A 24695-nucleotide genomic window follows, 5' to 3' on the forward strand; every position below is an offset into this window, starting at 1 on the left:
AAATGTCGTCAAGTTCAGTTTCAGACCACTGTGATAAAGCATTACAAAATTAGTTGCACAAATTTAGTTTCCTGACATATATAAAAGTTACACTTATGGCCAGGTGTGCTGGCTCATGTCTGTAATCCTGGCACTGTGGGAGACTGAGCCAGGTGGATCACTTGAGGTCAGGAGTTCGAGACCAGAGTGGCCAACATGGTGAAACCCTGTCTCTACTAAAAATACAAAAATTAGCTGGTGTGGTGGCACATGCCTGTAATCCCAGCTATTCTGGAGGCTGAGGCAGAAGAATCACTTGAGCCCGGGAGGCAGAGCTTGCAGTGAGCCAAGATGGCACCACTAGCTTAGGGGACAAAGCGAGACTCCGTCTCAAAAAAATAAAAAATAAGACGGGCGCGGTGGCTCAAGCCTGTAATCCCAGCACTTTGGGAGGCCGAGACGGGCGGATCACGAGGTCAGGAGATCGAGACCATCCTGGCTAACACGGTGAAACCTCGTCTCTAATAAAAAATACAAAAAACTAGCCGGGCGAGGTGGCGGGTGGCCTGTAGTCCCAGCTACTCGGGAGGCTGAGACAGGAGAATGGCGGGAACCCGGGAGGCAGAGCTTGCAGTGAGCTGAGATCCGGCCACTGCACTCCAGCCTGGGCAACAGAGCAAGACTCCGTCTCAAAAAAAATAAATAAATAAATAAAAATAAAATAAAAAATAAGTTACATTTAGGCCAGGCGCAGCTGCTCACACCTGTAATTCCAGCACTTTGGAAGGCTGAGGTGAAAGGATCACTTGAGCCTAGGAGTTCAAGACTAGTCTGAGCAACACAGTGAGACCTTGTCTCAAATTTAAAAATTAGCCAGGCAGGCTGGGCGCGGTGGCTCAAGCCTGTAATCCCAGCACTTTGGGAGGCCAAGACAAGCGGATCACAAGGTCAGGAGATCGAGACCATCCTGGCTAACACGGTGAAACTCCGTCTCTACTAAAAAATACAAAAAAAAAAAAAACTAGCTGGGCAAGATGGTGGGCGCCTGTAGTCCCAGCTACTTGGGAGGCTGAGGCAGAAGAATGGTGTAAACCCGGGAGGCGGAGCTTGCAGTGAGCTGAAATCCAGCCACTGCACCCCAGCCTGGGTGACAGAACGAGACTCCGTCTCAAAAAAAAAAAAAAAAAAATTAGCCAGGCAAAAATGCCTGTAGTCCCAGCTACTCAGGAGGTGAAATGGGAGGATCACTTGAGCCCAGGAGTTCAAGGTTGCAGTGAACTATGATTATGCCACTGTACGTTAGCTTGGGCAAGAAAGTGAGAGAGACCCTGTCTCTCAAAACAAAAATCAAAAGTTATGTTTACACGGTTTTAGAAAACAACGTACATACCTTAATTTACAAATATTTTATTGCTAAAAAATGCTAACAATCGCAGCCGGACCCAGTGGCTCATGCCTGTAATCCCAGCACTTTGGGAGGTCGAGGCGGGTGGATCGCCTGAGGTCAGAAGTTCGAGACCAGCCTGGCCAACATGGTGAAAACCGTGTCTACTAAAAATACAAAAAATGAGCTGGGTGTGGTGGCAGGTGCCTATAATCCCAGCTACTCAGGAGACTGAGGCAGGAGAATCTCTTGAACCCCGGAGGCAGAGGCTGCAGCGAGCCGAGATCACACCACTGCACTCCAGCCTGGACAACAAAAGCAAAATGCCACCTCAGAGGAAAAAAAAAATGCTAACAATCATCTGAGACTTAAGCAAATCAGTCTTTTTGCTGACAGAGGATACTGCCTCAATGATGCTGGCAGCTGACTGATCAGGGTGGTGGTTGCTGAGGGTTAAGGTGGCTGTGGCAATTTCTTAAGATAAGTCAACAGTAAAGTTTGTCACATTGATTGACTACTTTCACAAACGATTTCTCTGTAGCATGTGATGCTGACAGCATTTTACACACAGTAGAATTTCTTTCAAAACCCTGCTGTTTGCTTTATCAAGTAAATTTATGTAATATTTAAAATCCTTTGTTCTCATTTCAACAATGTTAACAGCAACTGTGCCAGGAGTAGATTCCATGTCAAGAAAACACTTTGTTAATCCATAAGGAACAACTCTTCCATATGTTCAAGTTTGGTCATGAGATTGCGGCAATTCAGTCACATGTTCCGGCTTCAATTCAAATTCTAGTTCTCTTATTTGAACCACGTCTGTAGCTAAAGTCTTTAACCCCTCAAAGTCAACCATGAGGGTCAGAAGCCACGTCTTCCAAACTTCTGTTACTGTTGATATTGTGACCTCTGATGAATCACATGTGTTCTTAGTGACATCTAGAATGATGAATCTATTCCAGAAGATTTTCAATTTACTTTGCCCAGATCTATCATACGAACCATTAACTATAGCAGCTATATCTTTACAAAATGTATTCCTTAAATAACAAGACTTGAAAGTCAAATTTCTCCTTAAAACATGGCTGCAGAATGGAAGTTGTGTTACTATGCACGGAAATAACATTAATTTCCTTGTACATCTCCAACAGAGGCTTTGGTGACTAGGTGACTGTCAACAGGCAGTGGTATTTCAAAAGAAATTGTTTTTCCTGAGCAGTAGGTCTCTACAGTGGACTTAAAGTATTCAGTAAACCATACTGTAAATAGATGTGCTGTCATCTAGGCTTTGCAGTTTTGTTACGGAGCACAGGCAAAGAAGATGTAGCATAATCTGTAGGGCCTTAGGATTGTAAGAATTGCAAATGACCATTGGCTTTAACTTACAGTCACCAACTGCATTAAGCCCCAAAACAGCCTGGCTGAAGCTTTAAAGCCAGGCATTGACTTCTCTAACTATGACAGTCCTAAATAGCATCTTATTTTAATAGAAGACTATCATTTACATTGAATATATGTTGTTTAGTATAGCCAGCTTCACCAATTATCTTTGCTCAATCTTCTGGATAACTTGCTGCAGATTCTACATTAGCACTTGTTGCTTCACCTTGCATTTTTATGTTCTGAAAACGGCTTCTTTCCTTAAACCTCATTAAGCAACCTCTGCTACCTTCAAACGTTCCTTCTGCAGCTTCCTCACCTCTCTCAGCCTTCACAGAATTGAAGAGGGTTAGGCCTTTGTTCTGGATTAGAATTTAGCTTAAGAAAATGTTGGGCTGCTTTGATCTCCTATTCAGACCACTGAAGCTTTCTCAGTATCAGCAATAAGCATGTTTTGCACCGTATCATCTGCATGTTCACTAGAGTTCCACTTTTAATTTCCTTCAAAAACTTTTCCTTCGCATTAAAAACTTGGCTGTTTGGCTTAAGAAGCCAAGTTCTCAGCTTATCTTGGCTTTTGTCATGCCTTCCTCACTAAACTAAATCACGACTAGCTTTTGATCTAAAGTGACAGATAAGCAATTCTTCCTTTGACTTGACCAGCTAGAGGTCATTGTAGGGTTATTAATTGGCCTAATTTTAACACTTGTGGGTCTCAGGGACAAGGTAGCGAGAGGAGTAGCCAGTCAGTGGAGAAGTCAGAACACATACATTTATCAATTAACTTCACCACCTTCTATGGATGTTGTGCTAAACCAAAGCAATTAAAATAATATCAGATAGCATCTATCACAGATCACCATAACATATACAATAATACTAAAAAAGTAAGCCAGGCGCGGTGGCTCACACCTGTAATCCCAGGACTTTGGGACGCCGAGCCGGGGAGGATCACGAGGTCAGGAGTTCAAGACCAGCCTGGCCAACATGGTGAAACTCTGTATCTACTAAAAATACAAAAATTAGCTGGACGTGGTGGCGGGTGCCTGTAATACCAGCTACTCGGGACGCTGAGGCAGAGAACTGCTTGAACCCAGGAGGTGGAGGATGCAGTGAGCTGAGATTGCACCATTGCACTCCAGCCTGGGTGACAAAACAAACAAACAAACAACTAAAAAAGTTTGAAATATTGTGAGAATTACCAAAATGTGATACACAGACACAATGTGAGCACGTGCTGTTGGGAAAATGGCACCAACAGACTTGCTTGACACAGTTTCCACAAACCTTCCATTTAAAAAAAGGAGTAGGGTGGGGGGGAGGGAGTGTGTGCTGCAGGGTGGGTTCTGTGGCTCATGCCTGTAATCCCAGCATTTTGGGAGGCCGAGGCAGCAGGGAGAATCTCTTGAGGCCAGGAGCTTGAGACCAGCCTAGGCAAGACCATGTCTCTTCAAAATAAAACTAAAATAGCCAGGTGCAGTGGAGCACACCTGTTGTTAAAAAAAGAACAACAACAAGGCCGGGCAAGGTGGCTCATGACTGTAATCTCAGCACTTTGGGCGGATCACAAAGTCAGGAGTTCGAGACTAGCCTGTCCAATATGGTGAAACCCTGTCTCTACTAAAAAATACAAAAATTAGCAGGGCATAGTGGCGCATGCCTGTAGTCCCAGCTACTTGGGAGGCTAAAGCAGGAGAATCGCTTGAACCCGGAGAATGGAGTTTGCAGTGAGCTGAGATCACGCCACTGCACTCCAGCCTAGGAGACAGAGTGTGACTCTGTCTCAAATAAAGAAACAAAAAAGAACAACAACAAAAAAGAAACAAAGTAATAACAATAACACCTATATCATTAGAATGCTTTACAACTGAATTAACAAATACAATGAATTAAGGCATTAGGAACACCGAAGGTACTCAATCAATGTAAGCTGTTGGTTCATTTACTTATCATCTTGTAGAGGTTTCGCCTTGTTATCCAGGCTGGTTTTGAACTCCTGGGCTTACGCAATCTGGCTGCCTTGGCCTCTCAAAGTGCTGGGACTACAGGCATGAGCCACGGTGCCCAGCCTGTTAATTCATTTAAAATGCTTACACATAAAGGCCTGATCATCAGAGATCAATGAAGGTACTATTATTATGACCTATTAAGGTCTCTTTCCTAAGATTCTAAGAAGCCAGTTAGACCTCTGCATCCCTCTGGAGGGTATCCCCAGAAAAGGCAAGTGGATCACAAGGTCAGGAGACTAAGACTAATACGGTGAAACCCTGTCTCTACTAAAAATACAAAAAAAAAAATTAGCCAGGCAAGGTGGCATGCATCTGTAGTCCCAGTTACTCGGGAGGCTGAGGCAGGAGAATGGCTTGAACCCAGGAGGCAGAGCTTGCAGTGAGCCAAGATCGCGCCACTGCACTCCAGCCTGGGTGACAGAGCGAGACTCCACCTCAAAAAAAAAAAAAAAATGTATATATTTTTTATATGTATATATAAAAAACAGCTAAATATTCAGCATAAACTGTAGGACAATACATAAAATGTTTCCAGTACAACCTGGTAGCAAAAAGAGTAGGTAGCCGGGCGCGGTGGCTCAAGCCTGTAATCCCAGCACTTTGGGAGGCCGAGATGGGTGGATCACAAGGTCAGGAGATCAAGACCATCCTGGCTAACACGGTGAAACCCCGTCTCTACTAAAAAAATACAAAATCTAGCCTGGCAAGGTGGCGGGCGCCTATAGTCCCAGCTACTCAGGAGGCTGAGGCAGGAGAATGGCGTGAACCCTAAAGGCAGAGCTTGCAGTGAGCTGAGATCTGACCACTGCACTCCAGTTCGGGCGACAGAGCGAGACTCCGTCTCAAAAAAAAAGAGAGTAGGTAATTTCAGCTTCAAGGCAAGAAACAGCAATCAATTTGTTGCACTTCTGCCCTGGTAACATTCCACATATAAACTACATTTGACAGTCAATCTAATAAAAAGATATTCCAGGCCGGGCGCGGTGGCTCAAGCCTGTAATCCCAGCACTTTGGGAGGCCGTGACGGGCGGATCACGAGGTCAGGAGATCAAAACCATCCTGGCTAACATGGTGAAACCCCATCTCTACTAAAAAATATGAAAAACTAGCCGGGCAAGGAGGCTGAGGCAGGAGAATGGCGTGAACCCGGGAGGCGGAGCTTGCAGTGAGCCGAGATCGCGCCACTGCATTTCAGTCTGGGCGACAGACTCCGCCTCAAAAAAAAAAAAAGATATTCCAAAAGAGAGAGGTTTAAGGGATCTGTTCAAAGCCATAATACTAGTAAAAAAAGGAACTGGACTTCAGATTGCTCAATGTGATAAAATAATTATATTACTTTACACTTTGAGATGTCATATATAAAAGAAAGAATGTACTCAATCTTTAATTGTATGCAGTACTAGAAACATTAACTTTCAGAACATGCAAGATATTTTACTAAATGCTAAAACATAATTCAATTGGTCATCTCTTTTGCAGCAGGAAAAAAAGACATTTCATGAGGCTTCTCAACCAATTCTAAAGATACATAAAGCTCTGTCACACAAGGAATGTTTCAGAAAATTATCTTCTACATAAGTCTCCTCAGCTAGATTACTATGTGATGGGCTTAATTACAGTTTAGTCACATGTAATCGTAAACTTACATGTAGTAAATACCCAAAGTCTCAGCCTAAAAGGAAGTCAGAAGAAGAAGGCTAAGATGTCAGAAGACAGTACTAGTACATGTGTACCAAGACAAAGTAAGCTTGAGGGGGCAGAATTTTTCTGAGACACAGTCTCGCTCTGTCACCAGGCTGGAGTATAGTGGCGCCATCTCAGCTCACTGCAACCTCTGCTTCCCGGGCTCAAGCAATTCTCCTGACTCAGCCTCCCCAGTAGCTGGGACCACAGGGGCGCGTCACCATGCCCAGCTAATTTTTAGTAGAGACGGGTTTCACCATGTTGACCAGGATGGTCTCGATCTCTTGACCTTGTGATCCACCTGCCTTGGCCTCTCAAAGTACTGGGATTACAGGCATGAGCCACCACGCCTGGCCATCAATTGCTTTTTTTTAAATCATGTATGTAACAGAATACATAAAATGCGGGGTTAAGGGAGACAGGATTACTTGAAAGTAATATGTCATTTCTTCCTACCAATAATTATGTTACCAACTCTATTTGACTTTATAATCTCTGTGATGTAGATAGAGTTCTGTGATACAGAATACATTGGTTTCCTTAGGTCTATGTAAGCATACTTCACAATAAGACTAAAGACTCCATACCAATGACTTTATTAAATGCTACTCTAGGCTAAAAGCTAAAGATGAGTGGAGAGAAAAAAAGCACTGCTACTTTAAGAACTCAAAAAGAGGCCAGGTATGGTGGCTCACACCTATAATCAATCCTAATACTTTGGGAGGGCGAGGCTGGAGGATGACTTGAGGCCAGGAATTCAAGACCAGCCTGGGAACATAGTGAGAAACCATCGTGGCCGGGCACGGTGGCTCATGCCTGTAATCCCAGCTCTTTGGGAGGCTGAGGTGGGCAGATCACTTGAGGTAAGGAGTTCGAGACCAGGCTCACCAACATGGCAAAACCCCATCTCTACGAAAAATACAAAAATTAGCTAGGCATGGTGGCACACACCTGTAGTCCCAGCAATTCTGGAGACTGAGGCATAAGAATCGATTGAACCTCAGAGGCAGAGGATGCAATGAACCGGGATCGCATCACTGTACTCCAGCCTGGGCGACAGCACAAGATTCTCTCAACAACAACAACAACAAACACACACACACACACACAAAAACTGGAAGATCTCTTGAGCCGGGGAGTCCAAAGCTACAGTGAGCAAGGATGCTAGGACAGCGCCACTGCACTCCAGCCTGGGCAACACAGTGATACCTCATCTCTAAAAAGAGAAATAAAAACTCAAGAAAAAAATTTATTTTGATGTAAATATATCAAGAAATACAAAGCATTACTATGGCTGACATTTATTAGAGGCTTACAATTACAAAATGAAGGGATCGTGTCTATTGTTATCTAAAGTGATTGTGTCTATTACCTGATGTCGTTTGATGATATCTTTCAATTTGTTAGCCAACTTCAGATCAATGTCTGGAATGAGGTAGATGTTGGGTCTGGTCAAACAATTGTTCTGAGGATGAAAAGAACAGACTTTCAAATTCTCTTGGTTTTGAAATAATATCACATTATTTATGTAATACACAAACCACTCCCAGATAACCTTTTCTGCCACAAAAAATATTGAGAAGCATGACCTAAAGAAATTCAGCAGCTTTTTCATTAAGATACTACACCAGATTGCCATATTAATCCTCCTCCCCAATTTTACCCAAATTTACTTTAATGGTCTAATGTAGTGTTTTTAGTTATGGAAGGGGATTACAGTTAATCTTAAAAATAGCAATGACAAAACATGTATGTTGACTCCCCAAATCATGAAAAAAACTCTCACCCAACAAACAAAACATATCCAATTGTTTCTCTAGCTAAGAATCTGTGAGACAAACAACTTTCACATATTAAGTTAACAGTAAATCTAACTGAAGTTTTGCCAGCTACCTCTCCCCAGGAAGGTTAATTTAGTGATCACCATAAATTATCAAACAATAAACATATTAGGAAACACAAATAAGGACATTAAGCATTCTTTTTTCCAGGTTATAATAAAGTAAGAGAAATAATATGTGTATTTATGGTACAACCATGGAACAAACCCAAAGAAAATATTCAGTCAAGTGAACAGTAGGATGGAAGAGTGCTTAAACCAAATAAAATGAAGGCAGGCCGGACTCGGTGGTTCATGCCTGTAATCCCAGAACTTTGGGGGGCCAAGCAGGCAAATCACTTGAATTCATGAATTCGAGACCAGCCTGGTCAACACGGCAAAACTCCACCTCTACAAAATACACAAAAAATTAGCCAGGTGTGACAGCGTGTGCTTGTAGTCCCAGCTACAGGGGGAGGCTGAGGTGGGAGGATCACTTGAGCCCGAGAGTTCAAAGCTGTAGTGAGCCTAGCTAGGACTGCACCACTGCACTCCAGCCTGGGTGACAGAGTGAGACCCGGTCTCAAAGAAAATAAAAATAAAATAAAGGCAATTCAAACAATACATTAGGTAAAATTAATGAAGAAAATTGTCATAAATTATTTCACCATAAAATTTAAAAGTCTTAAAGACAAGATTAATCATAGCTCTAATCCCCAAACACCCATAAAAATAATAAAACAATACCTTTCAGAACATTTTCTTCCTTTGTTCTTTTGGCAATCCAATAAAGCCAATCTGTTTGTGTTTTGTTTTGTTTCTGAGACATAGTCTTGCTCTGTTGCCTAGGCTGGAGTGCAGTGGCGCAATCTTGGTTCACTGCAAGCTCCGCCTCCCAGGTTCACGCCATTCTCCTGACTCAACTTCCCAAGTAGCTGGGACTACAGGTACTCGCCACCACACGCAGCTAAATTTTTGTATTTTTTTTTTTTTTTTAGTAGAGACGAGGTTTCACCGTGTTAGCCAGGACGGTCTCAATCTCCTGACCTCGTGATTTGGGAGGCCTGCCTCAGCCTCCCAAAGTGCTGGGATTACAGGCGTGAGCCACCTCGCCCAGCCCGCCAATCTTAAAACTGAAAATATATTAAAGGCAAACTTTTTAAATAACCTAAGTTTCCAAGTTACCTGCACCAATGTTTTTTCAATGTTCATAAACATTTCCACATTACGATCCATTCGGGATGGGTTCTGTAGGTCAAACCTCCGCCTAAAAAAAAGGAAAAAGCCTAGTTAATTTGTCTCCCACCTTAAACACAAATGAAAACTTGTTTTAGAATTCGATGCAAATGAGTTAGAAATATTTGGAAATTAAAATAACACTCTACAAAACGTGTGAGATATTCTCTCAGTAATATAAGAATACACAGTATCAACACCTTTATAAAAGAGATATTAAGATCCACCTCAGTGAAAATGAAGTATCAATTCCATGACATATCTATCTAATTTTCCTTAAATCTAAGACATCTTACATCTTACAGAAAAGTAATTCACAGATCCATGCTGGGTACAGTGGCTGACGCCTGTAATCCCAGCACTTTGGGAGGTGAGGCGGGCGGATCACAAGGTCAGGAGTTCAAGACCAGCCTGGCCAACATGGTGAAATCCCATCTCTACTAAAAATACAAAAATTAGCTGGGCATGGTGGAGCACGCCTGTAATCCCAGCTACTCTGGAGGCTGAGGCAGGAGAATCGCTTGAACCCAAGAGGTGGAGGTTGCAGTGAGCCAGGATCATGCCACTGAACTCCAGCCTGGTGACAGAGCAAGACTCCGTTTCAAAAAAAAAAAAAATCATTTGTTCAAATTCAGCAGTATCTGTGTTCTCTTAGATAAAGGAAAGCATCTTGGGTATTTAATTCTGATACAGCTGTAAGACGTGATTTAAACAGACAAGGTTTCTCCAAATAAAATTTTTAACTGGCCACAGTAACAGTCAAGAGCAGAGATTATCCCTTAATCTGAAATCACTTGATTGCTGGGGGTATACCAAACCCGCAAGTATGAATAACAAGCACTGTTTTCCTAAATGTGGTAAAATTGATCTATTTACCTTTACTTGAAACTCTTCTCCAGCATGTCACCTCCATGTGGTTAAATCTTTACAAAGTCTAATGCCTGTTTCTCCTTACTTTTTATTCAATACCTACTTTATTTTTGCTCTGTTTTAGTTCTTTTAACACTAACATCCAGGAGAGGAGTAGAGCTTAGTGACTGAAAGTAAGGATTGAGGAAAACTACATTAGTCTCGAGCAATTTGTTAACCCCAGGATCGACTGCTTCATAAATGTAATAGCCTACTGTGGGTTTTTGTGAAGGTTAAATGAGGTATATATTACAACAGTGCTTAAATTTAATATAAAGTAACTGATCAATAAATGTTAGCTGTAGTTATAATTTTTGTTTTTGGAGGCAAAGTCTCACTGTGTCATCTAGGCTGGAAAGGTCTGGTGCAGTAAGAGCTCCCTGTAACCTTGAACTCCTGGGCTCAGGGGACACTCCCACCTCAACCTCAGCGTTGAGTAGCTGGGTCCATAGGCACCAGCCACCATACCCAGGTAATTGTTTTTTATTTTTATTTTTGTAAAGCCAAAGGTCTCACTATGTTGGTCCAAACTGGTCTCAAATTCCTGAGCTCAAGCAATCCTCCTGCCTCAGCTTCCCAAAGTGCTGACATTACAGAGGTTAGCCAACATGCCTGGCCCAGTTATAATTTTCTTAATCATTACCAGATACTACCTAGCATTAGGCAGTCTGAGTCCAGAGCTCATATGCTTAACTCACACGTCATGCTGTTTTATCCTGGAGATGTTCCCCACACTTCCAATCTTTCTTTTTAAACTCTATAGCCTTTCCAGGATGTTACTACCCACTCAATGGGCCTGACACTATTACTTCCAGAATCAGTCCCCAAGTCACTTGCTCTGTGAAGCTAAGCCTATCTTCTATGTTGTTGTTGTTGTTTTAAATGGAGTCCCACTCTGTTGCCCAGGCTGGAGTGCAGTGGTGTGATCTTGATTCACCACAACCTCTGCTTCCTGGATTCAAGTGATTCTCCTGCCTCAGCCTCCCGAGTAGCTGGATTACAGGCGTGCTCCACAACACCCAGTTATTTTGTATTTTTAGTAGAGGCAGGGTTTCACCATGTCAGCCAGGCTGAACTCGAACTCCTGACCTCAGGTGATCGTATGCTTCAGTCTCCCAAAGTGCTGGAATTACAGATGTGAGCCACCACGCCCGGCCATCTTTCATGTTTTTTTCTTTTCTTCTTTCTTTAATAGAGATGGGGTCTTGCTATGTTGGCTAGGTTAGTCTTGAACTCCTGGCCTTAAGTGATTCTTCTGCCTCAGCCTCCCAAAGTGCTAGGATTATAGGTGTGAGCTACCATACCTGACCCTACTAGGATGTTTGCCACCCTTTTGGGGTACAGCATATTAGACCATCCTGTGGGGATGGTCTCCAGGGTAGTACAGCTTGCTGTCATCGTACAAAGCTCCTTATTTGAGACTGGCTTTAGTAACTTCCCCACAAAACTGTTTGGCTCTATTGTTGTCTTGCGCTTGGCTCAGTGCATTTTTGTTTTTCCCTTTAGAAGTTTCCTTCTGACACCCTTTTACACGACTTCTTTTATAAACTCTTCACCTGGGATCCATCCAGTGTTAAAGAATCTGATTAGGCTGGGCACAATGGCTCACGCCTGTAATTCCAGCACTTTGAGAGGCCGAGGTGGGCGGATCATGAGGTCAGGAGATCAAGACTATCCTGGCTAACAGTGAAACACTGTCTCTACTAAAAATACAAAAAAAAATTAGCTGGGCGTGGTGGCAAGCAACTGTAGGCCCAGCTACTCGGGAGGCTGAAGTAGGAGAACGGCATGAACCCAGGAGGCAGAGCTTGCAGTGAGCCAGACTGCGACACTGCACTCCAGCCTAAGCAACAGAATGATACTCAGTCTCAAAAAAAAAAAAAAAAAAAAAAAAAAAGACTATTTTTATTCGGACCATTTTCTTTCTCTCTCTCTCTCTCTCTCTCTCTCTCTCTCTCTCTCTCTCTCTCTCTCTCTCTCTCTCTCTGTCTCTCTCTCTCTCTCTCTCTCTCTCTCTCTCTCTCTCTCTCTCTCTCTCTCTTTCTTTTTCTTTTTTAAAGACAGAGTCTTGCTAGTCTTGCTCTGTCGCTGGGCTGGAGTGCAGTGGCGCATCTTGGCTCACTGCAACCTCCACCTCCCAGGTTCAAGTGATTCCCCTGCCCCAGCCTCCCAAGTAGCTGGGACTACAGGCATGCACCACCACACCCAGCTAATTTTTTGTATTTTAGTAGAGATGGGATTTCACCATGTTAGCCAGGATGGTCTTCATCTGCTGACCTTGTGATCCACCCACCTTGGCCTCCCAAAGTGCTGAGATTACAGGTGTGAGCCACCGTGCCCGGCCCTATTCGGACCATTTTCTAGAGGTAGCCCTAAATATACTCACGAGAGGCAATAAAACTGGAGGAATACAGTTAGTGGAGGAACTTTTTTAAAATTTTCAATTTTTATTTAATATATATATTTTAATAGACTCTTGCTCTGTCATCCAGGCTGGACTGCAGCAGTTCAGTCAAAGCTCACTATAGGTAGCCTTGCATTCCTGGGGTCAAGCAGTCCTCTCAGCTCAGCCTACTGAGGAGCTTGAACTACAGGTACATGCTACCTCTCTGGGGTAGTATTTTAAAATTTCTTCAAGAGACAGGGCTTCTCTATGTTGCCCAGGCTAGTCGCCAACTCCTGGGCCCAAGTGATCCTTTCACCTTGGCTTCCCACCAGCCTGTAATTCCTTTTGACACACAATGAGTATTTATTGTCTTAGATTGAAAGGCTACAGCAAGATATTGCCCAGTAGATTGACAAAAGGAAACAATGCAGAAGACTTTTATAATAATTAGTAAACCCTCAACTGAGAGCTTGCATTACAGTTTAAATGGCCAAAGATTGAAAAAGTCAGAAAGGCGGGGCGCAGTGGCTCACTCCTGTAATCTCAGCACTTTGGGAGGCCTATGTGGGTGGATCATGGGGGGCAAGAAATAGAGACCATCCTGGTCAACATGGTGAAACCCTGTCTCTACTAAAATATAATTAGCCAGGCATGGTGGTGTGTACCTACAGTCCCAGCTACTTGGGAGGCTGAGGCAAGGGAATAGCTTGAACCCGGGAGATGGAGGTTGCAGTGAGCTTCGATGGCGCCTATGCACTCTGTACTGGCAACAGAGCAAGACTCTGTCTCAAAAAAAAAAAAAAAAAAAAAAAAAGCCAGGCACGGTGGCTCACGCCTGTAATCCCAGCACTTTGGGAGGCCGAGACGGGCAGATCATAAGGTCAGGAGATCAAGACCATCCTGGCTAACACAGTGAAACCCCCATCTCTACTATGTATTTTGTAAAAATACAAAAACATTAGCCGGGCGTGGTGGTGGGCACCTGTAGTCCCAGCTACTCAGGAGGCTGAGGTAGAAGAATGGTGTGAACCCGGGAGGCAGAGCTTGCAGTGAGCCGAGATCGTGCTACTGCACTCCAGCCTGGGCAACAGAGCGAGACCCTGTCTCAAAAAAAAAAAAAAAGTCAGAAAAGGAAAATGTATTTATTTGCTTTTCTCTATAGGACTGTGATAACATAGGGCAAGAATATCTCTTTCCAGTTGATTTTGTTTTTGTTTTTTTTCTAGAGCCCTCCTATGGGATTCTTCTAGAACCTAGTACTAGTCAGATAGATTTGTAAGGAATTAGAGATACTCAAGTTGAAATAATAAGAAACATAATACAAACATAACACAACTGGCAAAATCATCTTCCAATAAAATGGTACTCATTTACAGTTCCACTAAGAATGTATTATGCCTTATGCCTTTCTCCCTCTCAGTAGCCAACTGTGTACTTATTTTTATTTTACATTACCTCACCTTTTAATCTCTGTCAATCTGCGATAGATTTTAAAATATTTAATGATTATAGTTTTTGTGGTTTTTTTTTAATTGAGATGGAGTTTCACGCTTGTTGCCCAGGATGGAGTGCAACAGTGAGATCTCGGCTCATTCATTGCAAGCTCCACCTCCCGGGTTCAAGCGATTCTCCTGCCTCAGGCTCCCGAGTAGCTGGGATTACAGGCACCCGCCACGATACCCGGCTAATTTTTTGTATTTTTAGTAGAGACGAGGTTTCACCATTTTGGCCAGCCCGGTCTCCAACTCCTGACCTCAGGTGATCCACCCACCTCGGCTTTCCAAAGTGCTGGGATTATAGGCGTGAGCCACCACGCCGGCCTAATGAGTATAGTTCTAATTTGCATTCCTCTTTCGGGTTGAAGCTTGAACACGTTTCTGCATTATTAGAAAGCAAAACTTGGGCCAGGCGCGGTGGCTCAAGCCTGTAATCCCAGCACTTTGGGAGGCCGAGACGGGCGGATCACGAGGTCAGGAGATCGAGACCATCCTGGCTAACACGGTGAAACCCCGTCTCTACTAAAAAATACAAAAAACTAGCCGGGCGAGGTGGCGGGCGCCTGTAGTCCCAGCTACTTGGGAGGCTGAGACAGGAGAATGGCGTGAACCCGGGAGGCGGAGCTTGCAGTGAGCTGAGAGCCGGCCACTGCACTCCAGCCTGGGCGGCAGAGCAAGACTCCATCTCAAAAAAAAAAAAAAAAAAAAAAGAGAGAAAGCAAAACTTAATTTAAATATTCTTGGTAAATTCAAGACAGGATTCCAGCCCGCTGGGTGACAGAGCAAGACTCCGTCTCAAAAAAAAAAAAAAAAAGTAACAATCTCTTTAGAACTGTAGGAAAAAATAAACAACATCCTAATCTCTGGGCACGTGGGCACTAACGTCAATTCTCTATTACTTAATTGAACTTGGTATTTAATCTCTCCTTTGGGAGATCTGTTTGGATTTCCATGAATAGGTCAAACTTGTTATCCTTCAGTTACATATAACTACACTTCAAATCTATACAAAGTTTTATTCTTCAGGAGAAAAACCATTAATAAGACACTCACTGATTTTGCCTATTTAGAAACATCCAGAAAGATCAAACATAACATTTCAATTCTGTAATTTCTCTTTTTTTTTGACACAGGGTCTCTGTCACCCAGGCTGGAGTGTAGTGGTACAATCTTGGTTCACTGCAGCCTCTACATCCTGGGCTCAAGTGATCCTCCCATCTCAGCCTCCCAAGTAGCTGGGACTACAGGCATGTGCCACCATATCCAGCTAATTTTTCTACTTTTTGTAGAGGCTGAGTTTTTCCATGTTGCCTGGGCTGGGTTCAAACTCCTGGGCTCAAGCAATCCGCCCACCTCAGCCTCCCAAAGTGCTGGGATTACAGGCATGAGCCACAACAGCTGGCCAATTCTGTAATATTAATATGTACAGTCTCTTCACAAATATGCTAGTAATTACCAGGTATTCCCATTCAACCTCATATGCATAACATTAGAGCTTCATGTCATTAGCGACTAAAACAAAGACTACTGAGAAGTCAGTAAGAAAGCAGAAACACAATGAAATAAGAAGAAAATAGTGCTTGCCATAATAACGAAACCAGCAAACTTTGGACCTAAAGCCAGAAATGCAACCTAGACTGTGAGGTTCAATTAAAGAACACAGACAAGGTTCTGAGAGGCATGTTAGGCATGGGGCAAGTCAGGGCATGGTCAGAATGACAGGTCAGCATTCAGATATCCAGAGTGGGGAAGTTACTAACATATGCACTCACTTCAAGTGTGAGGCACAAGAAACGAGAGAAGGTACACATTGAAACTGGATACATAACTATACCTGAAAGGAAATAATTGTGGCACAATCTGCATAAGAGACTTGGAAAAATTCTTATTCCTGACAATGCTAACCCTATCCTTTACGTCTTTTTTAGCCCCACTTTTAATTTTAAGGAAATCGTATTACATATGTATCTCTCTTTCTTTTTCTTGAGACAGAGTCTCGCTCTGTTGACAGGCTGGAATGCAGTGGCGCGATCCCGGCTCACTGCAACCTCCACCTCCCGGGTTCAAGCAATTCTCCTGCCTCAGCCTCCCAAGTAGCTGGGACCACAGGTGCATGCCACCACGCCCAGATAATTTTTGCATTTTTAGTAGAGACGAGGTTTCACTATATTGGCCAGGATGGTCTCTAACTCCTGATCTTGTGATCAGACCACCCTGGCCTCCCAAAGTGCTGGGATTACAGGCACAAGCCACTGCGCCCGACCTGTATTACACATATCTTTCTAAACTACTGCAAGTGATTTCAGATAAAAATATTTCACTGTGGCCGGGCATGGTGACTCAAGCCTGTAATCCTAGCACTTTGGGAGGCCAAGGCAAGCAGATCACCTGAGGTCAGGAGTTCAAGACCAGCCTGGCCAACATGGAGAAACCCGGTCTCTACTAAAAATACAAAAATTAGCCATGTGTGGTGGCGGGCGCCTGTAATCTCAGCTACTCAGGAGGGTGAGGCAGGAGATTCGCTTGAACCCGGGAGGTAGAGGTTGCAGTGAGCCGAGATTACACCACTGCACTCCAGCCTGGGTGACAGAGCGAGATTCTGTCTCCAAAAAAAAAAAAAAATTTTTTTTTTCATTGTGCAGAAACTATAGACACAAAGCAAGTTCCACAATACGTGACCTATGAAAAATCGTATCACTTTGGAATTCTGTCCTTAAGTGTCCAGGTCAGGACTTGTGATAGAAGCTGAACAAGAACCAGGGACAAAAAGAGTTCCAACCAGGAACCCAGAGTCAACAGTAGGGTACAAACCATCTCTACAAGTACTCAAACATGCCATTGGTGCTAGATCAGGGAATATCCTCGTGAGAGGTCCAACATCAGAGCTAGACACAGAACTGGAAAACAGAGCTACCTCTGAAAACAAAAACAAAAAAGACTCATGCTTTTAGTCAGTATCCTTTTTTTTTTTTTTTGAGACAGAGTCTTGCTCTGTTGCCCAGGCAGGAGTGCAGTGGCACAATCTCAGCTCACTGCAACCTCCGTCTCCCGGGTTCGAGTGATTCTCCTGTCTCAGCCACCTGAGTACCTGGGATTACAAGTGCCCGCCACCAAGTCTGGCTAATTTATTTTGTATTTTTAGTAGAGACGGGGTTTCGCCATGATGGCCAGTCTGGACTCCCACTCCTGACCTCAGGTGATCCAAATCAACATCTATTCAACACCATCCATATATAAAAAGTTTCAGTAAATACACATGTTAGTTTATATGTCCTATTTACTATATAAATAATTTAATTGCACACTTGTCCTTATTGTTGATCTAAATATTTATTTGCACTTCCCAGCCGTAAGTATGGGGTTAGCTTAACTTTGAAAGTAAAATACATAAATTACATGTGTATTCTCCTGGAAAGATGCTAAGCTTATAAACTGTGCACAGCTACTTAACTGAAAATACCAAACAATTTCAAGACAATATACTCCACTCCCCCAACCCTACCCTGTGAAGTATGTCCCTGACAACCCCACAGCTCAGGACCATCATCGTTAAACATCACTAGTCCCAGAAACTGATGGAAACCCCAGAGTTCAAGGGGAAAAAAAAGAAATAGTACCAAGAGAGACAGCTAGAAAGGGGGAAAAGACTGAAGGGAGCAAAATGGCAGGAACATCTGCAGGGATTCTCAATCTATCTCCAACACTGACCTAGGCAAAGATATGTATTTCTCCTTTTATCCCTGTCCTGAGGATAGCAAAATGGAACACTCTTGAAGGCCTAGCTAACTTGATCTCTTAAAACTGCTATCTGGCCAGGCACAGTGGCTCACACCTGTAATCCTAGCACCTTGGGAGGCCGAGGCAGGTGGATCACCTGAGGTCAGGAGTTTGGGACCAGCCTGGCCAACATGGTGAAACTCCATCTCGACTAAAAATGCAAAAATTAGCTGGGTGCATGATGGCAGGTGCCTGTAATCCCAGTCACTCAGGAGGTTGAGGCAGGAGAATCACTCGAACCTGGGGGCAAAAGTTGCAGTGAGCCGAGATCGCACCACTTCACTCCAGCCTGGGCAAAAGAGCGCAACTAAGTCTCAAAAAAAGCAAAACAAACAAAAATACCATCTATCCACTTCAAACATAATGTATGAGTTCATTATACACGTTTACACATTTCCTGGTAAGCCTACCTTCTAATTTGCTAATAATGTACACATGTTACTATAAAAATCAAATATAAGAAATCACGCTGGGCGCAGTGGCTCACGCCTGTAATCCCAGCACTTTGGGAGGCCGAGACGGGCAGATCATGAGGTCAGGAGATCGAGACCACCCTGGCTAACACGGTGAAACCCCGTGTTAGCTAAAAATGTAAAAATACAAAAAATACTAAAACATCAGCCAGGCGTGGTGGCAGGCGCCTGTAGTCCCACCTACTCGGGAGGCTGAGGCAGGAGAATGGCGTGAACCCGGGAGGTGGAGCTTGCAGTGAGCTGAGATGGCGACACTGCACTCCAGCCTGGGCGACAGAGTGAGACTCTGTCTCAAAAAAAAAAAAGAAAAAAAAAAGAAAGAAATCACTTGCCTAATAAATACATGGTTGTGGCCAGGTGCGGTGGCTCATCCCTATAATCCCAGCACTTTGGGAGGCTGAGGTGGGTGGATTGCTTGAAGCCAGGAGTTTGAGACCAGCCTGAACAACATGGCAAAACCCTGTTTCCACTAAAAATAGAAAAATTAGCCAGGCATGGTGGTGCATGCCTGTAGTCCCAGCTACTCAGGAGGCTGGGGCATGAGAATTGGTCGAAATCTGGGAGGCAGAGGATGCAGTGACCTGAGATTGCACCACTGCACTTCTAGCCTTGCTGACAGCCTTGGTCCTATTTTTAAGATCCTGTCTCAAAAATAAATAAGTAAATACATACATGGTTGGTTGATATTTTTCTTGGATGTAGAAACAAGGTAAATTAGGGCTCTTGGTAAAATACATTAATCATAATGTGCTTACAGGATTTTCTAACACAAGGAAATAGGACTTAAAAATAAATAACTTAAGATCAAAACATGCAAACAAATACAAAAACTTACCATCCCTGTTCATTTTTATACTTGTAAGCAGACCCAAGAATGTGACATAAGGTGCCTCCAGCTTTGAAATCCATGAAACACTTTGCCTAAAAATGATACAAATTACACATGAGAAAAATAAAGCTTCTGACAAAATTACTGTCTGAATTCTAAGTTTTACAAATTCAAAGATATAAACACATACTAATTAAACAACCTCCTTAAATACCTTCTTGAATAAATTGAGGAATCAATAAGTTTTTCTAAAAGTCTATTAGGCTGGGCATGGAGACTCATGCCTGTAATCCCAACACTCTGGGAGCGTAAGGCAGGAGGATCACTTGAGCCCAGGAGTTCAAGACCAGTCTGGCAACATAGGGAGATTCAGTCTCTAGAAAAAAATTTTAAAAATTAGCTGAGGCTGGGCACGGTGGCTCAACCCTGTAATCCCAGCACTTTGGGAGGCCGAGACGGGCGGATCACGAGGTCAGGAGATCGAGACCATCCTGGCTAACATGGTGAAACCCCCTCTCTACTAAAAAATACAAAAAACTAGCCGGGCGAGTTGGCGGGCACCTGTAGTCCCAGCTACTCGGGAGGCTGAGGCAGGAGAATGGCGTAAACCCGGGAGGCAGAGCGTGCAGTGAGCTGAGATCCGGCCACTGCACTCCAGCCTGGGCAACAGAGCCAGACTCCGTCTCAAAAAAAAAAAAAAAAAAAAAATTAGCTGTGCATTGTGGCACATGCCTGTAATCCTATCCAGGAGGCTGAGGTGGGAGGATCACTTGAGTCTGAGAGGTTGAGCCTGCAGTGAGCCCTGATCGCCCTACTGCACTCCAGCCTGGATGACAGAGTGAGATGCTGTCTCAAGAAAAATGGAATGAAATAAAATAAACTGAATTGAAACTACTTTCTGGTAGCAAGTACAGTGGCTCACACCTACAGTCACAGCTACTTGGGAGGCTGAGATGAAATAATCACTTGAGCACAGGAATTCAAAACCAGCCTGGACAGTATAGCAAGACCCCACATCCCTCCCAAAAGAATTCCTTTTAAATTCCATAAACATACTATAATTTGAGTAAATAGTCTGTGAAAGGAAAGATTTTAAAAAGCTAAATTTAGGCCAGGAGCAGTTTTTTTTTTTTTTTTTTTTTTTTTTTTGAGACAGGGTTTCGCTTTTGTTGCCCAGGCTGGAGTGCAATGGTGCTATCTCGGCTCACTGCAACCTCTGCCTCCCAGGTTCAAGTGATTGTCTTGCCTCAGCCTCCTAAGTAGCTGGGATTACAGGCATGCGTGACCACGCTCGGCTAATTTTGTATTTTTAGTAGAGACAGGGTTTCTCTATGTTGGCCAGGCTGGTCTCGAACTCCTGACCTCAAGTGATCTGCCCGCCTCAGCCTCCCAAAGTACTGTGATTACAGGTGTGAGCCATCGCGCCTAGCTACACACCAGTAATTCTAACATTTTGAGACACCAAGGTGAAAGACTCACTTGAGCACAGGAGTCTGAGACCAGCTTGGGCAACACAGTGAGATCCCACCTCTACAAAAAGTTTAATCCCAGCATTTGGCAGGCTGAGGCGGGCAGATGGCTTTAGCACAGGAGTTCAAGACCAGCCTGGCAACATGGTGAAACCCTGTCTCAACAAAAAATGCAAAAGAAATTACCCAGGCATGGGGGGAGTGTGCCTGCAGTCCCAGCTACTGGGAGGCTGAGGTAGGAGGATGGCTTGAACCTGGGAGGCAAAGGTTGCAGTGACCTGAGACCACGCCACTATACTCCAGCCTGGGCAACAAAGCCAGAACTTGTCTCAAAACAATATAAATACAAATACAAATACAAATACAAATATAAATATAAATATAAAAATAAAAATTAACTGGGCATGGTGGCACATGCCTGTAGTGTCCCACCTACTCAGGAGGCTGAGGTGGGAGGATTACATGAGCATGGGAAGTCGAGCTATAGGGAACCGTGATAGTGACAAATCCAGGCTGAGTGACAGAGTGTGACCTTATCTCAAAAAAAATTTTTTTAATAAAAAAGGTAAATCAAAATGTTTCAAAAGAAAACGCTTATAACCCCAGTACTCTGGCTGAGAAAGAAGGCAGGGAGGAAGGGAGGAGTGCTTGAAGACAGGAGCTCTGAGGCCAGCCTGGGCAAAGAAGTGAAACTTTGCCACAAAAAAAAAAAAAAGGAAACAAAAAAATAAATATAGAGACAGTAGACTTTTTCACCTTATAGATTCTTGACTATAAATTATACAAAAATTAGGCCGGGCGTGGTGGTTCACGCCTGTAATCCCAGCACTTTGGAAAGCCAAAGCGGGTGGATCATGTGAGGTGAGGAGTTTTCCACCAGCATGGCCAACACGGTGAAGCCCCAACTCTACTAAAAATACAAAAACTACCTAGGTGTGGTGGCAGGTGCCTGTAATACCAGCTACTTGGGAGGCTGAGGCAGGAGAATCACTTGAACCCGGGAGGCAGAGGTTGCCAAGAGCACACCACTGCACTCCAGCCTGGGCGACATAGTGAGACTATCTCAACCAAAAAATAAAAATAAAAATAAAATCATAAATTATACAAAAATTGTAAGTGAACACTTTTATTATACTTATTTTTCTGAGACAGGTTCTCACTGTGTCACTCAGGCTGGAGTACAGTGACGTGATCATGGCTCACTGCAGCCTCTCCCTCCTGGGTTCAAGGAATTCTCATATCTCAGCCTCCCACGTAGTTGGGATTACAAGGAAGTGCCAATACGCCCGGCTAATTTCTTTTGTTTTTTGCATATTTAAAAGACAAAGTTTTGTCATATTGGCCAAGCTGATCTCAAACTCTTGACCTCAAGTGATCTGCCCACCTTGGCCTCCCAAAGTGCTGGGATTACCGGCACGAGCCATCACACCTGGCCTATTATGATATTTTAATGACCATAAAAACGTGGTGTAACTATATAAAACTATATTTAACTAATAGCTAAAATCTATGCCACAATTCAAGAGATCTGTGCTTTACGGATTAAAAATATAGCTCAAATTAAATGAAATGGTGAATAATTTCCACATTAAGAAGGTAAAAGCAACATAAACTGAGCATCAGATAGGTGAAATAGGATGAAGTGTTACTAGAAACACTCATGCATTTTTTTCTTTAAAAACTATTACTACAAAATAATATACTACAAAGAACCACATGGTATCAAACATTAAAAAGAGAGACAAAAAGCAGAATGGTGGTTGCCAAGGAAAGAGGGACAACGAATGGAAGTTATTGTTTAATACATACAGAAGTGAGCATAGTTTCCCCATCCCATAATCCCAAACCTTTGGGAGGCTGAGGCAGGAGGATCACTTGAGCCCAAGAATAGAAGACCAACCTGGACAACATAGTGAGACCCTATCTGTTAAAAAAAAAAAAAAGTAGGCCGGGCGCGGTGGCTCAAGCCTGTAATCCCAGCACTTTGGGAGGCCGAGACGGGCGGATCACGAGGTCAGGAGATCGAGACCATCCTGGCTAACATGGTGAAACCCCGTCTCTACTAAAAATACAAAAAAAAAAAAAAAAAAAAAAAAACTAGCCGGGCGTGCTGGCGGGCGCCTGTAGTCCCAGCTACTCGGGAGGCTGAGGCAGGAGAATGGCGGGAACCCGGGAGGCGGAGCTTGCAGTGAGCTGAGATCTGGCCACTGCACTCCAGCCCGGGCAACAGAGCGAGACTCCGTTAAAAAAAAAAAAAAAAAAGTAATAAATAAAAATAAAAAGTATCCTGTAATCCCAGCACTTTGGGAGGCCGAGTTGGGAGAATCACTTAAGCAAGGGAGGCGGAGGTTGCAGTGAGCTGAGATCATGCCATTGCACTCCAGCCTAGGCAACAAGAGCAAAACTCCGTCTCAAAAAAATTTAAGAAGAATCATTAAGATCCCTTAGATCACTTGATGTCAGAAGTTCAGGACAAGAGTGGCCAACATGGTGAAATCACATCTCTACCAAAAAATACAAAAATTAGCCGGGCGAGGTGGCACGCGCCTGTAGTCCCAGCTACTTGGGAGGCTGAGGTGGGAGAATCACTTGAACCTGGGAGGCGGAGGCTGAAGTGAGCTGACGTCACGCCACTGTAATAGAGTGAGACCCTATCTCAAAAAACAAATGAAAATCATTAAAATGGCATATTTTGTCATAGATATTAGAACATAATTAAATATAAATAAAATTTAAAAAAATAAATAGGCCAGGCACAGTGGCTCACGCCTATAAAACCCTGCACTTTGGGAGGCCAACGAGGCAGGATCACGAGACCAGTAGTTCAAGACCATCCTGCGTAACATAGCGAAACCTCATCTATAAAACAAAATAAATTATAAAACAAAAATGAACCGTGTGTGGTGGCACATGCCTGTGGCCCCAGCAACTCAGGAGGCTGAGGTAAATGGGTTGCTTGAGCCTGGGAAGTTGAGGTTACAGTGAGCTGTGACCACACCACTGCACTTCAGCCTGGATGACAAAGTGAGACCCTTTAACCAAATAATTACACACACACACACACACACACACACACACACACACACACACACAAATACACAGAGAGAGAGAACGCGACAGAGAGACAGAGAGGTGGTGGGGAGAGGGACAGAGGGAGAGGCAGGCAAATAAAATTAACAATCAGCCAGGCACAGTGGCTCAAGCCTGTAATCCCATCACTTTGGGAGGATGAGGCAGGTGGATCACTTGAGGTCAGGAGTTTAAGACCAGCCTGGCCAACATGGTGAAACCCAGTCTCTACTAAAAAAACAAAAATTAAGGCCAGGCGCTGTGGCTCACACCTGTAATCCCAGCACTTTGGGAGGCTGAGGCGGGCGGATCACCTAAGATTGAGAGTTCGAGACCAGCCTGACGAACAGGGAGAAACCCCATCTCTAATAAAAATACAAAAAATTGGCCAGGCATAGTGGTGCCTGTAATCCCAGCTACTAGGGAGGCTGAGGCAGGAGAAGTGATTGAACCCGGGAGGCAGAGGTTGCGGTGAGCCGAGATCGCGCTATTGCACTCCAGCCTGGGCAACAAGAGCGAAACCCCATCTCAAAAAAAAAAAAAAAAAAATTAGCTGGGCATGGTGGCAGACGCCTGTAATCCCAGCTACTTGGGAGGCTGAGGTGGGAGAATCACTTAAGCAAGGGAGGCGGAGGTTGCAGTAAGCTGAGATCGTGCCATTGCACTCCAGCCTGGGCAACAAGAGCAAAACTCTGTCTCAAAAAAAAAAAAAAATTTAAGAAGAATCATTAAGATCCCTTAGAGTTCTTCCAAATTAAGCTGATACACTCTCCAAGTCAATCTGGTTATTCTGTGCT

At 43.7% G+C, this 24695-nt stretch overlaps 1 protein-coding gene across 1 annotated transcript in view; it reads right to left on the reverse strand.

Moving 5' to 3' along the window:
• The window catches only part of SMARCC1 (SWI/SNF related, matrix associated, actin dependent regulator of chromatin subfamily c member 1), a 198230-nt gene that overhangs the window by 135953 nt on the left and 37582 nt on the right, over nt 1-24695 (reverse strand). The window contains exons 3-5 of the mRNA XM_010374744.2: nt 19367-19452; nt 9440-9521; nt 7808-7900 (exon numbers count right to left, since the gene is read on the reverse strand). Of these exons, the coding sequence (XP_010373046.1) occupies nt 7808-7900; nt 9440-9521; nt 19367-19452 (261 nt within the window). The remainder of the gene's footprint in view (nt 1-7807; nt 7901-9439; nt 9522-19366; nt 19453-24695) is intronic.

This window comes from Rhinopithecus roxellana, chromosome 1, assembly GCF_007565055.1.
Source record: "Rhinopithecus roxellana isolate Shanxi Qingling chromosome 1, ASM756505v1, whole genome shotgun sequence".
Taxonomy (NCBI): domain Eukaryota; kingdom Metazoa; phylum Chordata; class Mammalia; order Primates; family Cercopithecidae; genus Rhinopithecus; species Rhinopithecus roxellana.